Source organism: Rosa rugosa, chromosome 6 (assembly GCF_958449725.1).
Source record: "Rosa rugosa chromosome 6, drRosRugo1.1, whole genome shotgun sequence".
Classification (NCBI taxonomy): domain Eukaryota; kingdom Viridiplantae; phylum Streptophyta; class Magnoliopsida; order Rosales; family Rosaceae; genus Rosa; species Rosa rugosa.
This window is the reverse complement of record NC_084825.1, coordinates 44,565,123-44,584,405: the sequence shown is the minus strand read 5'-3', so window position 1 is coordinate 44,584,405 and position 19,283 is coordinate 44,565,123. Positions and strand designations below refer to the sequence as shown.

General features: G+C 39.6%; 2 protein-coding genes and 1 non-coding gene across 5 annotated transcripts; 1 reads left to right on the top strand and 2 right to left on the bottom strand.

Annotated features, from left to right (window-relative positions):
• Positions 1 to 1,045: 1,045 nt before the first annotated feature.
• On the top strand, positions 1,046 to 1,200 carry LOC133719074 (U12 minor spliceosomal RNA). Its single transcript, XR_009850804.1, has one exon. It is a non-coding gene; the product is annotated as a U12 minor spliceosomal RNA (small nuclear RNA).
• Positions 1,201 to 1,907: 707 nt separating this feature from the next.
• LOC133713776 (TMV resistance protein N-like) lies at positions 1,908 to 7,367 on the bottom strand. Of its 2 annotated transcripts, none has more exons than XM_062139802.1 (7): positions 6,599 to 7,367; positions 5,212 to 6,313; positions 4,837 to 5,112; positions 3,840 to 4,739; positions 3,054 to 3,753; positions 2,362 to 2,529; positions 1,908 to 2,273 (listed from the first exon to the last, which is right to left on the bottom strand). In XM_062139802.1, the coding sequence occupies exons 1-5, from the start codon at positions 7,093 to 7,095 to the stop codon at positions 3,136 to 3,138; spliced, it is 3,393 nt and encodes a 1,130-aa protein (XP_061995786.1). In that variant the 5' UTR covers positions 7,096 to 7,367; the 3' UTR covers positions 1,908 to 2,273; positions 2,362 to 2,529; positions 3,054 to 3,135. The 2 variants fall into 2 exon arrangements, with proteins under 2 accessions (XP_061995786.1, XP_061995787.1); XM_062139803.1 differs by having other exon boundaries at positions 1,908 to 2,270.
• Positions 7,368 to 10,413: 3,046 nt separating this feature from the next.
• LOC133713774 (disease resistance protein RUN1-like) lies at positions 10,414 to 17,357 on the bottom strand. Of its 2 annotated transcripts, none has more exons than XM_062139800.1 (7): positions 16,617 to 17,357; positions 15,214 to 16,315; positions 14,836 to 15,111; positions 13,636 to 14,736; positions 12,812 to 13,558; positions 11,874 to 12,051; positions 10,414 to 11,792 (listed from the first exon to the last, which is right to left on the bottom strand). In XM_062139800.1, exons 1-5 carry the CDS (start codon positions 17,111 to 17,113, stop codon positions 12,905 to 12,907), a joined length of 3,630 nt encoding a protein of 1,209 aa, XP_061995784.1. In that variant the 5' UTR covers positions 17,114 to 17,357; the 3' UTR covers positions 10,414 to 11,792; positions 11,874 to 12,051; positions 12,812 to 12,904. The 2 variants fall into 2 exon arrangements, with proteins under 2 accessions (XP_061995784.1, XP_061995785.1); XM_062139801.1 differs by having other exon boundaries at positions 16,538 to 16,676.
• Positions 17,358 to 19,283: the final 1,926 nt, after the last annotated feature.

The following is a 19,283-nucleotide window of genomic DNA, read 5'->3' as shown; positions in this document are numbered from 1 at the left end:
ACCCCCAAACCCTTTTATTTCACGTATCCAAAGCAGATATGAGTGTATCCAGTGCATATCTAAATCTGGGTACGATTCCGTATCGGTACGGGATTCACGACCATATTTGCATATCCATGCATCGTAGGTCTCAATCAACTTGTTTGCTTCTTTATATGTATGAAGTTGTTATTTTAAATTTTGGAGCAATAAGCTAAATGACGAACACTTTGTATTGATTAGCAGCTAATTGATTTGGTAGTGTTGTGTTCCTTTCACTATAATTTTATTCAAGGAGTCAAAGTGAAAAACTTTAGCTCAAGCTAGCTTTGCAGGGAATGATCGATTCTCCTCCCTAAAACGAAACTAGCCTCTCGAGACCTCAAGCCGATTGGAATGCAGGTCATAGATAGCTTCGAAATCTATTCATCCAGACTATTGTTGATTTTTGGCATCACCAAAACTCAGTTGATTCTCTTCTATTTCCAAGTTGAGCCTCCTGGCTACTTTAAGTTGTCATGCCTAGCTAGCTTCTAGCCCCTTCCATATAGCAGAGATTTATAAATTTGATGCAGCAATCATCAAACTTTGGTCATTTCCATTCAGCCTTGTATATCAACAAACACGAAGTTGCAAGTTTGAAACTCCAGTTTTATGTTACTCTTTCTGTTAAGAGAGAACTCACATAATCAAGTTAATTGAGAACGTTTAGTATTGGAACTGAAGCAACGTTATCGTCTTATCGATTAAGGTGTTGATACCTTTGTTTTACATGCTTGCACACCGGTTCTAATGGCTGCCAAATTGTACAATCGGAGTTCACCGACACAAAAAGCTACGATTCCATGAAATCCCCAACTCACACTGCGCAGTACCTGGATTCCGAAACATGCATAAGTGCCTAACTCGAGGCACAGAACACAAATTCCAACAGTTAAAAAAGTGGGTCCTAAAATAGCAGAAGGAAATCATATCTAAACTCCTTAAAAAGTCCCACATCGAAACATAGGAGTAGTAGTTCCCAAGTGAAGTCATATAAATAAGAGGTGCTTGGCCACGGAGAAACTTGCCTTAAACTAATGAGTAAGGAAAACAAAGCGAGTGGTGAGAGCTGCTCGCAGCGCGTACTCAAAATTAGCGCAGTAATTTTTGGAGGGGCATAGGCTGGCCGATGTGTTGACGCTGCTTACTTTGCAGAACTCGCTCGTGCGGGCCTCCCACAAACTGCAGTCTTAAATTTTTGAGAGAATACTTGAACAGAGCCCAAAATTTGCTTAATGGGAACCTAATCCTTTGTCAACTATATCTCAAATCTAGTAATCTAGTCATACTACGTACTTATCTGGCTCGAGCCAAGCATCCACCGTACATACATATAATGAAATGATAGTACTGGTGAGTGGTGACTGTGACTGTCTTCTGATTTTATCATTGAAACTATAATTAAGGTGTCGACAAACTGTGGTACAAATTAACTGTCGTTGTGTACAACAAATTGGCAAAACAAATCTATTACTATCGCCAGTGTCATCCTCTGCTCGATAGAACAAGATCACTATCAGAATATTGGATTGATGCTTCATGTTAGAGTTCAGTCCAGAAGATTAGAAAGTACATCAGGGTAAACATTGGCAAGTGAATTGATCTATGACGTCCATAACCCATTGGACTGCTTAATGAGACTTTGCTGAGCACGTCTTTTGTATTGTAATTTTTATTTTCTGTAGTAAGACTGAAGAAGTGAAGAGTGAACCGATTGAGTAGCTTGCTTATCGAGGAAGCAACCGCCATTTTGGGCAAATTATGAGACTGAACCACCTATGCAGTACCAGAATCACATAATTAATACTCTTTCCAGTCTTCCACATTCTGTTAAATGCTAATATTCTAAAATACAAGGTTCCTGGGGAATTTCACAAGACATCATATTGGTGGATGTCATTTTCATCACAGACCTTAAATAAGAGAATCAATTTGGACAAAACCACACAAATTCTAGCTCAGTATGCATGCCTTAGCGGATTAGTGTAGTATAAAATCCCATGAACAAAAGTTTTGATGAACCAATTGGTTAAGTAAATAAACATAAAACAAGAAAAAATGTCTCCTCCCTATACAATTTCTGGACTTGCTACTAAAACAGAAAGTCAGAAACCAATCAAGAAAACTAGATACCTCCCAACTAAACATGTCTCATGTCTACAATCCTTCTGTCTAGCAACCATAGCGCCTACAGGGAAGCTTCAATAGGAAATATTACAGTCCAAAGCTGCCATGACAACTTTTTTCCCCTGCTGCAGAAAAAAAAAAAAAAAAAAAAACAGTTAAAACAGTCATCTAAGTCATATTAGTGAGAGCCAATTAGAGCAAAATAAAATCTACCTTTGGTACATAGAAACTGAAACCCGTCCCGAGTCTTTGCAGATCTTCATGTGTAGCTTCCACGGGAAGGCAAGCAATAGTTAAGTAGCGACCTTTTCCAAGAGTTTGCCCACTACCGGCCGACCTTTTTCTTGCCATGCATCTCTCCAAAAGCCCCATTCTCTTCCCCTGTTTCGATTTGATTAAAAATAAGTAGAATGCATCTCTCAATGCTTGCTTCTGGCAAATTTAAGTTGAGATTTACAAACATGCACTGCATAGTTTAAAGCATATTCTGCATCCAAGTCATTTGCAATGAAAAATATATATACTGTAGTGAACAACAGATCATTTCTCAATCCAACTAACCAAATAGAAATTCAGAAATTATCTGGTTCTGAATGTAATCAATTGAAAATTGTCCTTTGTTACCAAACCATAGCCTCTCTTTCTATTATGTAATACATCATATATTCAACAGCTTTGCAAATCTTTTGGTTGAGTCTATTCATTTATCGATTAATAGAAAAGAACAAAGAACCGTATCTCATCTCTTTATTTGATTTCAAAAATCCAGAAAACAAAACAAAAACTCTAATCTCTACTTTAGCATATGATGAAATGTTTCATGCACATAAGAGACAGAGGAAACATATTAATAATGACTATTATCTAGTAGCAATTAGGAGTCATAATGTGAGATGGTCACTTACTTGTCTTGAACACTGAGAATAGCAGTATTAGCACTGCCTGATTATATCAAGCACAAAGAAAGGCCCTGTTTTTATAGTTCTTTCATTCTTCTGCAGAGTAATATTCTTCATCGGAGCCACCACTTCTGCTCGTTGCTGCCTTGTTTGTTCTGTTACCAATGCCACCACTTTCATATGCGCAATCAGAACGGGTAGCCTCGGAAATAGAAATGTTGTCGTTGGATTGGTTCATTTTGCTGATGATCTCTTCCATGTCGTGCTCGTACAGTGCACGGGCCCCACATTTCTTCACCTTCCTCTCCACCTCCCTGAAACGGTGGTATCCTATAGCTGAATAGGCTTTGATAGTAAACTTAACCTCATTGCGATTGTCCCCCAGATAATCCCATGTATGCCTAGACCAAAAAAGTAACCAAAGGTGATCCGACGTAATTTGGTTGGTTGGCCTACTGCCGTAACCGTAACCGTCGTAAATGCCAGGGCCATCTTCGTTCCAGTGACAAGAGAAATGGTCAAAAGGTGCAAGATCTTCAGACGGATTGAATAGAGGGGCATTTAAAGAACATACAACAATCCCAATCCACTTGCTATTACGTTCAACAATTTCAGTTATGGAGTTTCCCACATTTTGATTACTGAACCAGTCGGGAATTTCACTTCCAGTAATATGAATGTCGTACGTACAACCATTAGGGGTTTCCTGCACCATAGTAAACATCATATCACATCACTATGGTAAATAAGAGAGAAGAGGGAGAGGGAGAAGGAGTGGAGGGAGGAGGGTACCTCAAGCCAACGCTTTAGCATTGAATATAAGAAATGACTAGAACCTTGATTGCCATCAATGTCGGGGCAATTGGTGATACTGAGTGAAAATCTCCATAATTTGCACAAATCTGATGGAACTGGTAACACTTGTAAGGAAGTACAATTGTTGGTTCTTACTTGTAAACAGTTGTTTAATGGAAGGTCTGGCAATTGTTGGAGCCTTTTACAATTCTCCACGTTAATCTCATGAAGCTTAGAAAGCAAATGAATGCTCGCTGGAAGGCTAACAAAATTGTTTCCTCTGAGTTTCAATCTCTCTAAGGAGGACAGAGAACCAATATCATTGGGAATTTCTCCTTCACTGAGATTACAGTCATTAAGATTTAATGTCGTCAATGAAGACAAATGCTTCAAAGAAGCTAACAAAGGAATCAAAGGGTGAGGACTCTTTCTTGGAAATAAGCCAAAAGATGATACTCTGAGATTCTGCATAAGAAAAATGGAGTATGGCAGCTCTCTTGTAACAATTCCACTCAAATCAAGCTCCTCCAAACTCTCACTGAAGCGCTCAATTGATGAAGGCAGTTTCTCAAGAGCAGTCCCACTTAAAGAAAGCTTTGAAAATCTTTTCATTTCCCCCGCAAATTCTGGAATCATTTTCAGTTTTGAGCAGCCAGTTACATCAAAAGTTTCAAGAAATTCCATTTTTACTTCACTTGGTAGATTCTTGATACTTTTGCAGTATCTAAAATTCCAAATTTTGAGTCTCTTGAGCAATGCAATGGATGGATGAATCTTAACTAAATTCGTACAACCTTCAAGAACCAACCTCTCAAGGTTTTGAATACCTGTGAAATCTGGGGTCCTTGTCAAGTTTATGGAGTGACTAAGATCGATAGATTTCAACTTACCCAAGTACTGTAAAGAACATGAAGAATGGGAGAACAATCAGCTTCTATGAATGAACATTAAAATGAAATTATATTTGTGCAATAGTAGATATTCAATGACTTACTTTTATTCCATTCCAGAGGTGATCAACGTTGCTATGAACCAATCTAAGTTCTGTAAGTTCATCCGGCTGAAAACCTGGTGGTAGAGATTTTGAAGGATACCAACTCCAATTCAGAAATCTCAAGGAATTAGGAAGATATTTGGGGCCAAGAGAAAGCCTCAAATTATGAATGTAGAGCAGCTTCAGTTTACGCATTTTACATAAGGCTTCAAGATTCCAGTCTGCCTCTTCTAAATCATGCAAGTGTAAGAATATGCCTTCAATCGCTTCTGTTGCCTGTATTATCAGATTAATCAATTCCAGGAAAAGTACGTTTCATGTTAAATGAAATGAGAGTGTTATCCAAGTGGTGATTCAATTTGTTTAAAATCTTACCGTATTCTTTGTGAATACATGAAAAATGTCTTTGCGAAGCCCCAACCGACTGCGTCCACCAGGCTCTTCATAACACTCTTGTCGAACAATTTCACATCCCATTTCTTTTATCAAATCATGTATACCTATTTCATTGTGTGATGAAATAGTTAAGAGACATTTCTCAGCAAGAACATCTATTGCAATACGAGTGCAAACGTCAGAACTGTATAGTAGTTCAATAATAAACTTGGCTTGACATTGCAATGAAAAACATGCTATGTCCAGAAAAATCTTCTTCTCCATCTCATCAAGTCCATCATAACTTACTTTTAGCAAATCAAAAACTGTTCTGTTGGGAGTATTCCGTAGTCTTTTCAAGGCAGAACTCCATGCATCTGGACTTCTTTTATACAAGAAAGACCCCAAAGTTTTAAGTGCTAAGGGAAGACCTTTAGCATAGCTAACGAAACTCTTCGAGCGTTCTGCATAATCTTCTTCTGGCTCATATTTCCTAAAGGCTTTCCAACTAAAAAGCTGAAGGGCTTCATCTTTGTTTAATCCCCTCACCTCATATGGTTTTTCTATACCATGTGTGACTAGTACATGTCGATTTCTGGTTGTAATGATGATTCTACTCCTTATACCAAACCAGTCTTTTTCTCCCACCAAGTTTTCTAGTTGCTCTGATTGATCCACATCGTCAAGAACTAGAAGAACCGCTTTATTACATACACATCTCTTTGTCCTAGTCATTCCATCATAAACATCCCATACTTGAACATTTTCTTCCTTCAAGATTCGGGAAAGAATTTGTTTCTGTAGACGAACTAGACCGAGTGTTGCAGAAACCTCTCTGACATTAGCAAGAAAGATGCAAACTTCAAACTGATGAGAAATTTTCTCATACACCACTCTAGCAAGGGTGGTCTTACCCACCCCACCCATCCCCCATATCCCTATAAAGCGAACATCATTTGCTTTATTATCTAAAAGAACATCTATTTCCTCAAACTTAGCATCTATTCCAACTAACTTCTCTGTGGAATCAAATATGGTTAAAGTAGGATGCACTTTGCTCCACAGTGCTTGCACAATCTCTTTCATAAGCTCTGTTTCGTACCTACAACGAGAACAAAACAATTCCATGCTGAATATATGAACATATTAAATATTAAATTACTGGTAAGATAGAACTGAACCGTATTAATTAATCAAGGTGCTTTATGTACTGCTACGAAGTATTGAAATTTTGGAAATGTGAATCGTTCAATTAGTTCAAGCTTCAACGCTCAATTGGCAAGTACCTTCTGATCTAACGGCTTACATTTCCAAAATTAACGAACGTTATAGAACTTTAAAAGAAGTACGCTATTTATGTGTTATTTTATTTCCCACCGAGACTTACCTATAATCCTTTGAAGTCCACCCAGCGAGATTGGCTACTTTGCTTAAAGCATCTCTCCACCCTTCCACCTCCTTACTATCTTCCCCAAACTTCTCTTCATGTTCATCGAACGCTTCAGCAAAGCTGCCCCTTTGATGTCTCACATGAGACGGCTCCACCTCATAAAAGATTGGAAGAATTGCCCCCCTCTCTTCCATGCATTCAAAAATCCTAGAGAGTTCAAGCAAGCACCACGTGGAAGAAGCGTAGTTTGGCGAAAGAACAACGATCGCAAACCTGGATTGCTCGATTGCAGTGAGGAGCTCCGGAGAGATGGCAGTGCCTCTTTCAAGTTCTGGGTCGTCCCTGAAAGTCCTGATTCCTCTCCACTGCAACTTGTCGTATAAGTGGTCTGTGAAGCCCTTTCGGGTGTCTTCGCCTCTAAAGCTCAAAAACACGTCGTATTTCCATGGGAAATCAGAACCAGTGGAGGCTCTAACTTGGGTGCTCAACGCCATCGGAAAGTGATTGATTGGTGATCAGAGTTCTGCTCCAAACGCACAATCACTGGAAAAGAAATTGTACACAGATAGAGAGAAAGAGGGGTTCAAGAAGAAATGGAAATATTGGAGAGGAGAGAGAAGGAGACGACGGAAAGAGAAGACTTGAACTGAAACATCACCGAAGTCTTTCACTGATGGAGTAATGGGTAGGGTCAAACGACTCTTATTTTGTATTGGATTTGGATCTGGGTGGCAGAGGTGGGTTCTAGGTAAGGTATTGGTTTTGATATAACAGAGTCTAGTCCTCTATACTGTGAAGTGCAACTAAAGTTGGTATGAAATTACTACCCTTGCGGCCTTGCCTTGCCTTGCCTTCATGTTATCTTATCTATAATTTCTTTTTTTCTACCATAGGGAGAAAAGGTTTAAGCATTCTTTAGCTGGTTTAACATATCACCGTATTTGTCCAGGGTGTAAAATTTTAGAACATAAAATCGTGGGTTCCTAATAAAAAAAATGGGTCGGAGATTAAGCAGCAGGATCAGTTTAGGAGATTCCTCAAGACGAAATCCCTTTAAGGCGTGTGAGGTGAAATTCTCTCAAGGTAGTCTATATGAGGTGAAATTCCTCCAAGGCAGATCTAAGTGAGGTGAAATTCCCTCAAGGGGGATCTATGGACGAAATCCCCTTAAGACGGATCTAGGTGATGTGAAATTTTCTCAAGGCGGTCTAAATGAGAATTTCACCTAAGACGGATCTAGATAAGGTGAAATTTCCTTAAAGTAAATCTAGGTAAGATGAAATCATGTTGTAGTCAGAAGAAATGTAGAATGACCAAAAGAGACAGCTCAATCCATTTAGGGAACTTTGAAGATTAGTACACGCCATTCCATAAAAAAATATCGGAGAATTTTGATATTTTCAACTTCAATATTTAATGATATCGAAAATGTCTAATATATTAATTACTAATAGTCTAATATTGATTGATATTTATTAAAATATCAACTGACATGTTGGCTACAGATTGTCTTCTCCTAAGATATGGATCAACAAAAAAAAAAAAAAGAAGAAGAAGCTGATGCTCAAAATTTTGTCAAACATTCATAGATCTAAAATATTAAAATTTCCACGGAAACTAGAATTTCGTATCTGGCATTTAGCTCTTAGACGAAACTATAACGACAGCAGAACAAATGACAGCAGAACAAGAAACAATAAACGTCATCGTGATGTCTTGCTGACAAGTGGTTTGCATGCTTTTCTTTCTTTTTTTTCTTTGGTAAATAGGGGGCTGAAAATATTACATAAGCCTAATTTCTGTTGGACCAGCCCAAACAGAAATCCAAATACCAAATACATATGAGATTCATTGTCCAACTAGGCTCAAGAGAACCTGTAATAGGAAGGGTCACCTATGATTGTAGAAAAATTCTTGCGTACGGCAGCCGCACCACGTGGCCGTGCGGCTGCCCAATCATAACCCACAAAAATTTTACTTCATTCCGAAAATGTCCCTGATTTTTAAAGGTGAAATACCCAAAATACCCCCTGATAAGGATCTGATTGGTCAGCCCGTACCACGTGTACTTTACGTCTGCCGTACGCAAGACTTTCTCATGATTGTATGGTGGACTTGTGAAGCTTCTAGGGCTGGCCCGAACCGATTTGGGCCGAAGATTCGGCTTACCGACTTTTCTGCTCGGCTGAGCCGTACCGGAAGTCAGCTTCGGCTCGGCTACGGTATGCAAATCCTCATACCGTCGGTATACCGTACCGACCGTATATACGTATACAACCGAATAGCATACAAAATGTGTAAAACTTCGCAAGAGATAGGAGTCGAACCCCTAACCTCCTGCACAAGATCTACACCTCATAGCCACTCGAGCACACGCTGCTCTTACTATAATATGCACAAACTTTATATTTATTCCCTCATACACCACATAATTAAAACAAAACAACTTCTGCCCTCATTCATCGTTTTTTTTTCTTTCACTTTATTTTCTCATCTTCTTTCCTCCTCCTCTTCTTATTTCCAGTTCCATCACCGTCTTCTTCTTTATCAGTTCCATCATCATCTTCTTCTTTTTGTTTGATTGCCACACAACTCGCAACCTGCAAAGTTCCACATCCCCCATCATCTTTTTCTTTTTAGTATATAAATCACAGCCACAAGCTCTCAATTCAATTCAACCCCAAAACCCCCAATTTCAAGATTCAATTTCTTCTGCAAATCGATCAATAACCCTAATTTTCAATCCAACCCCCAAAACCCAACTCGATTCCCTTCTGACCGGATTTGCAATATCCCTCCCAATCAGACCCAGAACGATGACGATGGAGATTGAGGTAATCTGGAGGAAGAGATTAAGGTAAACTGGAGGAAGAGCTCCGTGTTTCTAATTTCAATTAGGGCTTGCAGATGGAGGAAAGTGTGATCAAGACTGTGATCGGTGTTATCTTGGTGGCGGAGGCCTAATGTCAAGATCCGGCAAATTCTCCGAATTTGAGCCGAAATTCAAACCGAAATTCGGTATACCGATATGTCGGTAACCGACGGCGGCGGCTCGGTTTCGGTTGCAGATTTGGGAAACCGACCAACTTCGGTCGGTACCCGGTTGACGGAATTTGTCGTCGGTTTTCTACCGAATCCACCCCTAGAAGCTTCTGATTGATGCAAATCTGTCAGTATGGTTCTATTGGTCTGTTCCTTATGAGTTATGGCTAGTCTAACATTTGAATCTGCTCTGGAATTGCTAAGGCGACCCATATGTCCTATTCTAGCTCCTGCTGTTATATTGTTCCATCTATGGTTGCTCTGTCCATGTTTTTGTGGGCAACTCTTCTCTTTCATATAACATTGACTTGAAACAGGCTCTTCCCAGGCAAGTTACAATTGGTTTTTCAGCTAGTACATGAATACTGCCTCAGGGACATGTTATAAATTGTTGGCAACTCAATTCAACTTTGGTTTCTGATAAATATAGCAGAAATAGTGGGAGGCTTACATTGCTTACAGCCATGCTTGCAGCTTCCTTCTTCATTTTGATACTTACGGCCATATGCTTGATGGTGCACGGTAAGGAAGCAAATACACAGGACTGGTGGGTGGACATGGAGGTTACTCCAGGGATGTGTCATCCATAAATTCAGATATTGAGAGGCTACTCTGGTCAAGACGATTTGGTTACAATGAATTATTTGCAGCGACTAATGGATTTGAAAATGAAACAGGGCTAGGCTGAGGAGGGTCTGGACAGGTTTATAAAGGAGTCATACAAGAGTTAGGCTGCGATGTTGCTGTGACGACGATTTTTGCACGATCTGATCATAAGCACTTTGAAAAAAATCTTTATCCGTGAAGTCAAAATCATTAGCCGGTTAATACATTGAAATGTGGTGCAATTCATTGGATGGTGTCACAAGCAAGGCGAATGCTTACTTGTTTACAAATATATGCCAAACAGCAGCCTTGACACCCATCTATTCGGTGATAGATCGAGAATCTTTGCAGTGGGATGTCAGGAACAAAATAGCTTTAGGCTTGACCTCAGATCTTCATTATCTACACGAAGATGCAGGACAGCGTGTGCTTCACAGGGACATCAAATCGGCTAATGTATAGTTGGACAACGATTTCAAGTTTTCAACACTAAGCTTGGTGACTTTGGCATTGCTAAGCTCGTGGATTCCCGGTTGAAGACTCATAGAATGGATGTGGTAAGCACTTTAGGCTACATCACCCCAGAGTATGCAAACCAAGGGAAAGCCAGTAAAGAATCTGACATATCTAGTTTTGGAGTTCTGTGGCCTTGGAAATCGCATGTGGAAGGAGAACTTACAAGGATGGATAATATAATGTGCCAGTATTAAGTTGGTTTGGAAATTGTACAATGCAGGAAATCTTCTTGATGCAGCTGATGAGAGAATGGAAATGAATTATCGAAAAAATGAAATGGAATGTCTTATGATTGTGGGATTATGGGCCCCAATCAGAAGGAAAGGCCAAAAGCAGGACAAGTCGTGAAGGTTCTTCTGCTTGAAGCACCCTTGCCAACACTTCAACATGACATGCCTGATCATCAACTACTGCTGCCTCAATCTCAACAACAAGCTAATCCGCAATCTTACCTATTTTTTACTTCTAGTTTCAACACTGTTGGTCGTTAAAAGAGTAGTCATCAAGCTATTCCACCTTCTATATGACTCCTAAATCCTAGACATCTTACTTGCTTTGGGATCTGATCACAGTCCTTTAGTTTTTGTACATACCAGGACAAAAATAAAACAAAATAAAATAAAAACTTGCCCATAACATGTCTACAATGTAAGCGGTTTGGCTTAAACAACCTGAATGTAGAGCTTTGACAGAATTGTAGATTTGGAGTGAAATTGATATAAAGCCCACCCAGGGGTACTAGTAGGAATTTTCTCGTACTATAACACAGGTTCCTGTACAGCTTTACTTAAATGAGCCCCAGTTAATGTCAATCTAAAATGCATCGCTTATCTACGTAACCTCCTGACTGTATGTCTGTAACTACACATATACAATATGGACTTTAATTATTCTATAACACAGTCCATTCAGAAAAAGCACATACCTCCCAAACATGTCAACAAACCATCAGTTTGGCAACAGGCGTGGAATCTTCAGTGTGCAAATATTACAAATCTAAAGCTGCCATGACAGGTTTTCTTCCATCCTGCAAAGAAAACGAAAACAATTAAAACAAGTCACCTAATTCATGTTAGTCAGAGCAAAATTAGTCCAAGACAAAATGTACCTCCGGTAGATACAAATTGAAACCCATCCAAACCAAGTAAAATGAACTTGCAGATCTTCGAATGTAGCTTCCACAAGATAGCAATCAATATGAACTAGCTGTTACCCTTCTATTGTTTGCCCGCCACTGGCCCATGGCAGACCTGTCATGCATCTCCCCGAGAGGCCACTCTTCTCCCCTGTTTGGAATTGATTTAGAAGAAGCAGAGTCCATATCAGTGAATGCTTGCTTGTGGTGAAAGTCAAGATTAACATATATGCCGTGGCTGTATATAAGTCTTATGCAATGCAAAGAATATTAAACAACAAGATAATTTCTCCATCCCATTTAGCCAAAAGCAATGCACAGTTGTTAATTTCTCAATGCTTGCTTGTGGCAAAATTCAAGATTAACAACTGTGCACTGCATAGTTAAAAGCATATCCTGCATATAAGTCTGTTGAAATGATACCATATTGAAGAACAAGAAAATTTCTCCATCCAATTGACCAAATAGAAAAGGAAAAATTATCTGGTTCAGAAATCAGAATATAATCGATTGAAAATGGTCCATTATTACCAACCCATTGCTTCTCTTTACTGTTATGTAACTAACCTCATAGATTCCAGCAGCTTTGCTCACCTTTTGGTTGAGTCTATTTATATACTGATCAATAGAAAAGAGAGAGGAACCGTAACCCATCTCGGACAACTAGCACAAATGAGCTTCGTACTTTTTTAGGCCAATTAGCACAACTGAGTGACAGATTGTTAACTTAAAAAAACTGTGTTACATTACTGAATCTAATGATGATCTGTACTACTACACTTTTGTTATTGATCAAGACGGCAGATCAAGTGATGAGATGTGTCATGACATTAAAGCACATGAGAGACAGAGGAAACATGTTAAGAATATCTAGTTGCAACTAGGAGTCATAATGTGAGATGGTCACTTACTTGTCACGAATACTGAGAATAGCACTGTTAGCCTTTCATTTTCGCTTCGAGGCACTGGATGGTCAGAGCAAGACAGTGTCTTCTAAATTTTTTTCATTCTTCTGCAGAGAAATATTCGTCATCAGAACCACCACTTCCGCTTGTTGCCTCTCGTTTTGACTTAACGATGGCACCGCCTTGTTCATATGCTGATTTGCCTAAAGCACAATCCATAGTCTCGTAAACAGAAACGCCGCTCTTAGATTGGTTCATTTTACTGATCAGCTCTTCCGTGTCGTGCTCGTACAGTGCACGGGCCCCACATTTCTTAACCTTTATGGATCTGTTGTTTCCTACAGCTCGAGTGATTTTGAAGTCAAACTTAACCTCATTGAATGCGTCTTCACCCGTATGACAGTTCCGAGGATTCCAGAAATGACTGGGCAAAACAACTAAGAAAAGGTGATCTGAAACAATTTGTTTTGCACGGAAACCAGTAGCTACCATACCATCACCATATCTTTTCCACCAACACATGATTAAACTTTGGTCAGGATCTAAACGACGATCTTCTGGAACGGCAGACGGGTTGTCTTGAGGTGCAAATAGAGCACATACAGCAAACCCAATCCACTTGCTATTAGATGCATAAGAAGGTAACTCCACAGCTACCGAGTCTCCCACACTTTGATTAGTGAACCACTCAAAAAATTCACTTCCAGGAATTACATAACGGAAACGCTCAAAAGAAGTAGAAAGAGGGGTTTTCTGCACCACACCAACCATTATATCACACAACTATTGAAGAGGAGAGGGAGGGAGGGAGAGAGAGAGAGAGAGAGTACCTCAAGCAACCCCTTTAGGATTGAATAGAAGAAATAATCTTGATTATCAACCGCAGTCAAGCAATTGATGCCAGAGAGAGCAAAACGCGATAATCTGCACAAATCTCGTGGATTTGGAAACACTTGTAAGGACGTACAATTGTCAGTTCTCACCCTTAATTCGTCATTTAATGGGAGGTCTGGCAACTGTTGAAGCCTTTTGCAATTCTCCACGTTAATCTTATTAAGCTTAGAAAGCAAATGAATGCTTGCAGGAAGGCTAACAAAATTGTTTCCTCTGAGTTTCAATTTCTTCAAGGAGGACAGAGAACCAATATCATTGGGAATTTCTCCTTCACTGAGATTACAGTCATTCAGATTTAATGTCGTCAAAGAAGAGAAATGCTTCAAGGAAGCTAACAGAGGAAGCAAAGGGTGAAGACTCTTTCTTGGAAATAAGCCAAAAGATGATACTCTGACATTCTGCTTAATAAAAAGGGAGTACGGCAGCTGTCTAACAACAATTCCACTCAAATCAAGCTCCTCCAAACTCTCACTGAAGCGCTCAATTGATGAAGGCAGTTTCTCAACTGCAGTCCCACTTAAAGAAAGCTTGGATAATCTTTTCATTTGCCCCCCAAATTCTGGAATCATTTTCAGTCTTGAGCAGCCGGATACATCAAATGTTTCAAGAGATTCCATATCTACTTCACTTGGGAGACTCTTAATACTCTTGCAGTTTCTCAAGTTCAAAGTTTTGAGTCTATTGAGAAATGCAATTGACGGGTGAAAATCAATTAGATTTGTACAACCTTCAAGAACCAAGTTCTCAAGATTTTGCCCCACAAATTCTGGAATCATTTTGAGATTTGAGCAACCAGATACGTCAAATGTTTCAAGAGATTCCATTTCTACTTTACTGGGGAGACTCTTAATACTTTTGCAGTTTCTAAAGTTCAACATTTTAAGTCTCATGAGAAATGCAATGGATGGATGAATCTTAACTAAATTCGTACAACCTTCAAGAACCAACTTCTCAAGGTTTTGAATACCTGTGAAATCTGGGGTCCTTATCAAGTTTATAGAGTAGCTAAGATTGATAGATTTCAACTTGCCAAAGTACTGTGGAAAACATGAAGAATGGTAGAACAATCAGCTTCCATGCATGAACTTTAAAATATAGTTATATTTTTTTGCAATAGTAGATATTCAACAACTTACTTTTATTCCATTCCAGAGGTGATCAATATTGCTATGAACCAAACTAAGTTCAGTAAGTTCAGCCGGCTGAAAACCTGGTGGTAGAGATTTTGAAGGATACCAACTCCAATTCAGAAATCTCAAGGAATTAGGAAGATATTTGGGGCCAAGAGAAAGCCTCAAATTATGAATGTAGAGAAGCTTCAGTTTACGCATTTTAGATAAGGCTTCAAGATTCCAATCTGCCTCTTCTAATTCATGCAAGTCTAACAATATGCCTTCGATGGCTTCTGTTCCCTGTTATAACAAATAAGTCAATTGTAGGAATAAGTATTTGTGATGTTAAATGAAATGAAAGTTCTATCCACGTTTGGTGAATCAATTTGTATAAAATCTTACTGTATTCTTTGTGAATACATGAAATATGTCGTTGCGAAGCCACAACCGACTGCGTCCACCCGGCTCTTCATAAGACTGTTGGCGAACAATTTCACATCCCATTTCTTGTATCAAATCATGCATATCTATTTGGTTGTCTGAGGAAATAGTTATGAGCGATTTCTCAGCAAGAACATCTATTGTAATACGATTGGAAGGGTCAGAACTGTATACTTGTTCAATCATAAACTCATTGAGGTACAGCCTGTGGAAACATGCAATGTCCAGAAAAATTTTCTTCTCCATCTCATCAAGTCCATCATAACTTACTTTTAGCAAATCAAAAACGGTTCTGTTGGGAGTATTCCGTAGTTTTTCCAATGCAGAACCCCATGCACCCAGACTTCTTTTATACAAGAAGGACCCCAAAGTTTCAAGAGCTAAAGGAAGACCTCTGGCATAGCTAACGAAACACTCAGAGAGCTCTGCATAATCTTCTTCCGGCTCATATTTCCTGAAGGCATTCAAACTAAACAGCTGAAGGGCTTCATCTTTGTTTAATCCTCTCACCTCATACGGTTTTTCCATACCATGGGTGACTAGTACATGTCGATTTCTGGTTGTAATGATGATTCTACTCCTTAAACCAAACCAGTCTTTTTCTCCCACCAAGTTTTTCAGTTGCTCTGGTTGATCCACATCGTCAAGAACTAGAAGAACTGCTTTATTACATACACATCTCTTTGTCCTAGTCATTCCATCATAAACATCCCAAACTTGAACATTTTCTTCCTTCAAGATTTGGGAAAGAATTTGTTTCTGTAGACGAACTAGACCATGGGTTGCGGAGACCTCTCTGACATTGGCAAGAAAGATGCAAACTTCAAACTGATCAGAGACATTCTCATACACCAGTCTAGCAAGGGTGGTCTTACCCACCCCACCCATCCCCCATATCCCTATAAAGCGAACATCATTTGCTTCTTTATCTAAAAGAACATCTATTTCCTCCAGCTTAGCATCCATTCCGACTAACTTCTCTGTGGAATCAAATACGGTTAAAGTAGGATGCACTTTGCTCCACAGTGCTTGCACAATCTCTTTCATGAGCTCTGTTTCGTACCTGCAACGAGACCAAAACAATTCCCATGTTGAATATATGAACATATTAAATATAAAAGTTCACCCGTACAATAGAACTGAACCGCAGCATTAAAGTGGTGTTTTGTAGTCTTATAGTACTGAAACTTCATAGATGTGAGCCATCCAATTAGTTCAATATGCAGGGCAGTGTGTAAGCACTTTCTAATCTAAGTGCTCTCATTTTCGAAATTTCAATACTCACCAACATTATAGAACTTCTAAGCATTAAAGTACTTTTATTTATGTGTCATTTGATCTCTGAATCTCTAATTGAGGCTTGCCTATAATCCCTTGAAGCCCAGCCAGCGAGATTGGCTACTTTTGTTAAAGCATCTCTCCACCCTTCCACCTCCTTATTACCTTCTCCAAGCTTCTCTTCATGTTCATCGAACGCTTCAGCAAAGCTGCCCCTTTGATGTCTCACATCAGAGGGATCCACCTCATAAAAGATTGGAAGAATTGTCTCTCTCTCTTCCATGCATTCTAAAATCTTAGAGAGTTCAAGCAAGCACCACGTGGAAGAAGCATAGTGTGGCGAAAGAACGACGATCGCAAACCTGGATTGCTCGATTGCTGAGAGGAGCTCCGGAGAGATGGTTGTGCCTCTTTCAAGTTCTGGGTCGTCCCGGAAAGTCCTGATTCCTCTCCACTGCAACTTGTCGTATAAGTGGTCTGTGAAGCCCTTACGGGTGTCTTCGCCTCTGAAGCTCAAAAACACGTCGTATTTCCATGGGAAAGCAGAACCAGTGGAGCCTCTAACTTGGGTGCTCAACGCCATCGGATAGTGATTGATTGGTTATCAGAGTTCTGCTCCAAACGCACAACGACTGGAAAAGAAATTCTGCCCAGATCGAGAGAAAGAGGGGTTCAACAAGAAGTGGAAATAATGGAGAGGAGAAAGAAGGAGACGATGGGAAGAGGAGGACTTTGACTTGGCGATTTGTAATGGTTTGATCAGAAGGAGCGTCAAACTAGTAACACAATTATTTTTCTAATTCATCTAATACCAAATCGTTATTTTTAGGCTGCAGACTATTTCAACCACACTTGCGACTCATTACACCCTAATATCCCATTTTGCTCTCTTTTTGTCTCACAACCCACCCCTCATCCAATCTCATTCCTATTTCATCATACATGAAGCTATATCGATGGATATCAGGGGAAACTATTGACAGTATTGATTAGTTGTTTCTGTTGTAGTATATATGAGTCATAGTGTATGAGTCATGTTGTATGAGTCATAGTATGAGTCATAGTATAAATGTCTATATCATGTAATAGGTACTTGAGTGTATAAAGACTTGTATGACATGCTTTATCCCAAGAGGCAACAAGCATGGCAGATTGCATCATTGCAGCCCCATGTGTAGTAGCAGCTGTAAATCAAGCTTGAGTTTATCTTTGAGCTTTCACACTACAAATGTACTCCTATAAATACACTCCTTTGGGAGATGAATAACACAGATGAATCCTCATTCACTCAGAAACATTACTCTCTCTATCTCTCTGTTAATTTTGCTTTTCCTTAAACACGTTATCAGCACGAAATTGCTCTAGATTTAGAATCGAAAATTGACAAGAAGAGGAAGTTCATCAAGCAATCGAAGTCATTTTTCCAACCATACAAAAAACCTCCAAATCCTACCACATATCAAAGCCCTTGATCCAAGAAGCCCAGAACCGGTTTCAGAACTGCCAGAACCGGCCGGAAACAGCTTGAACCGGCCACCGGAAAAATTGAACCGCTGCCGAACCGCTGTCGAAGTCCTGCCGAGCCCTGCCGAGTCCTGCCGAGATCTGCCGAGAAGCTGCCGAGCGAGTCCTGCCGAGACTTTTAAGTCACCTCCGACAACCTTTTCCGGACAAATTTTCCGGCGACACTATTTCAAGGTATTTCTTATTAAAAGTTCCTGTTTTTTGAGTTTGTATTACTTTTCTCTTCTTTTCAGGGACTTGTAATCAAAAAGGCGGAATTATAGAAATTCACGCTAAACGAACTAAGAGCGTTCGTAATCTATGAACTAAGAGTGTTCATAATATTCGGACTAAGAGCGTCCGCAAGCATCGATTTTTGAACTAAAAGCGGAATCGTGGTGATTCACGCTAAACGAACTAAGAGCGTTCATAATCTATGAACTAAGAGCGTTCATAATCTATGAACTAAGAGTGTTCATAATATTCGGACTAAGAGCGTCCGCAAGTATTAATTTATGGACTAAAAGCGGAATCGTGGGGATTCACGCTAAATGGACTAAGAGTGTTCGTAAATCAATGAACTAAGAGTGTTCATAATATTCGGACTAAGAGCGTCCGCAAACATCATTGTTTGGTCTAAATCCAAATATTCTTGGAAATTGATTTCTTGGTAGCATAGCTCGGAAATCTTATTATTTTAGTTTTCGTGGAAGTATAGACTCCGAAACTATTATATCTTCTCTTCCTATTTTTCAGGATGTCGAATGAACCTAGACTCGACTTCCCAATGCTTGACTCAACAGGCTCGGAATACCATGGCTGGGTAACCGATGTTGAGAACCATCTCACTGCGAGAGGGATATTGCCCATAATCCAGGCACCTGATCAGGGCCTAGTGTTCCAACGAACACCCACAAAGCATGCTCAAGCAATCATCTTGATGCGACGCCACATGGATAAATCTCTCAGATTAGAGTACATGTCGATCAAGGATGCAAGAGATCTATGGGTAGCGCTAGAAGAGCGCTTTGGCAATATCCAAGATTCCCTCCTCCCTGACTTGAAGGTTCAGTGGAACAATATACGCTTCTCCAACTTCAAGTATGTTGCTGAATACAATTCAGAAGCTCTTCGCCTCAAAGCTATGTTGAGGTTCTATGAAAAACCTCTCACAGAAGAAGAACTAATTGAGAAAACTCTCTCCACCTTCCCCGTCGCAGCACTTGTGATATCAAAGCAATATCGCACTG

What these genes read in the sequence shown, in the direction of transcription:
- LOC133713774 (XM_062139800.1), bottom strand. Translation starts at nt 17,113, where the DNA reads ATGGCGTTGAGCACCCAAGTTAGAGGCTCCACTGGTTCTGCTTTCCCA. An exon ending in ATGTATTCACAAAGAATACA is followed by an intron (nt 15,112 to 15,213) that starts GTAAGATTTTAT and finishes TTGTTATAACAG; the next exon opens with GGAACAGAAGCCATCGAAGG. An exon ending in ACCTCTGGAATGGAATAAAA is followed by an intron (nt 14,737 to 14,835) that starts GTAAGTTGTTGA and finishes TGTTTTCCACAG; the next exon opens with TACTTTGGCAAGTTGAAATC.
- LOC133713776 (XM_062139802.1), bottom strand. Translation starts at nt 7,095, where the DNA reads ATGGCGTTGAGCACCCAAGTTAGAGCCTCCACTGGTTCTGATTTCCCA. An exon ending in TGGACTTCAAAGGATTATAG is followed by an intron (nt 6,314 to 6,598) that starts GTAAGTCTCGGT and finishes TTCTCGTTGTAG; the next exon opens with GTACGAAACAGAGCTTATGA. An exon ending in ATGTATTCACAAAGAATACG is followed by an intron (nt 5,113 to 5,211) that starts GTAAGATTTTAA and finishes CTGATAATACAG; the next exon opens with GCAACAGAAGCGATTGAAGG.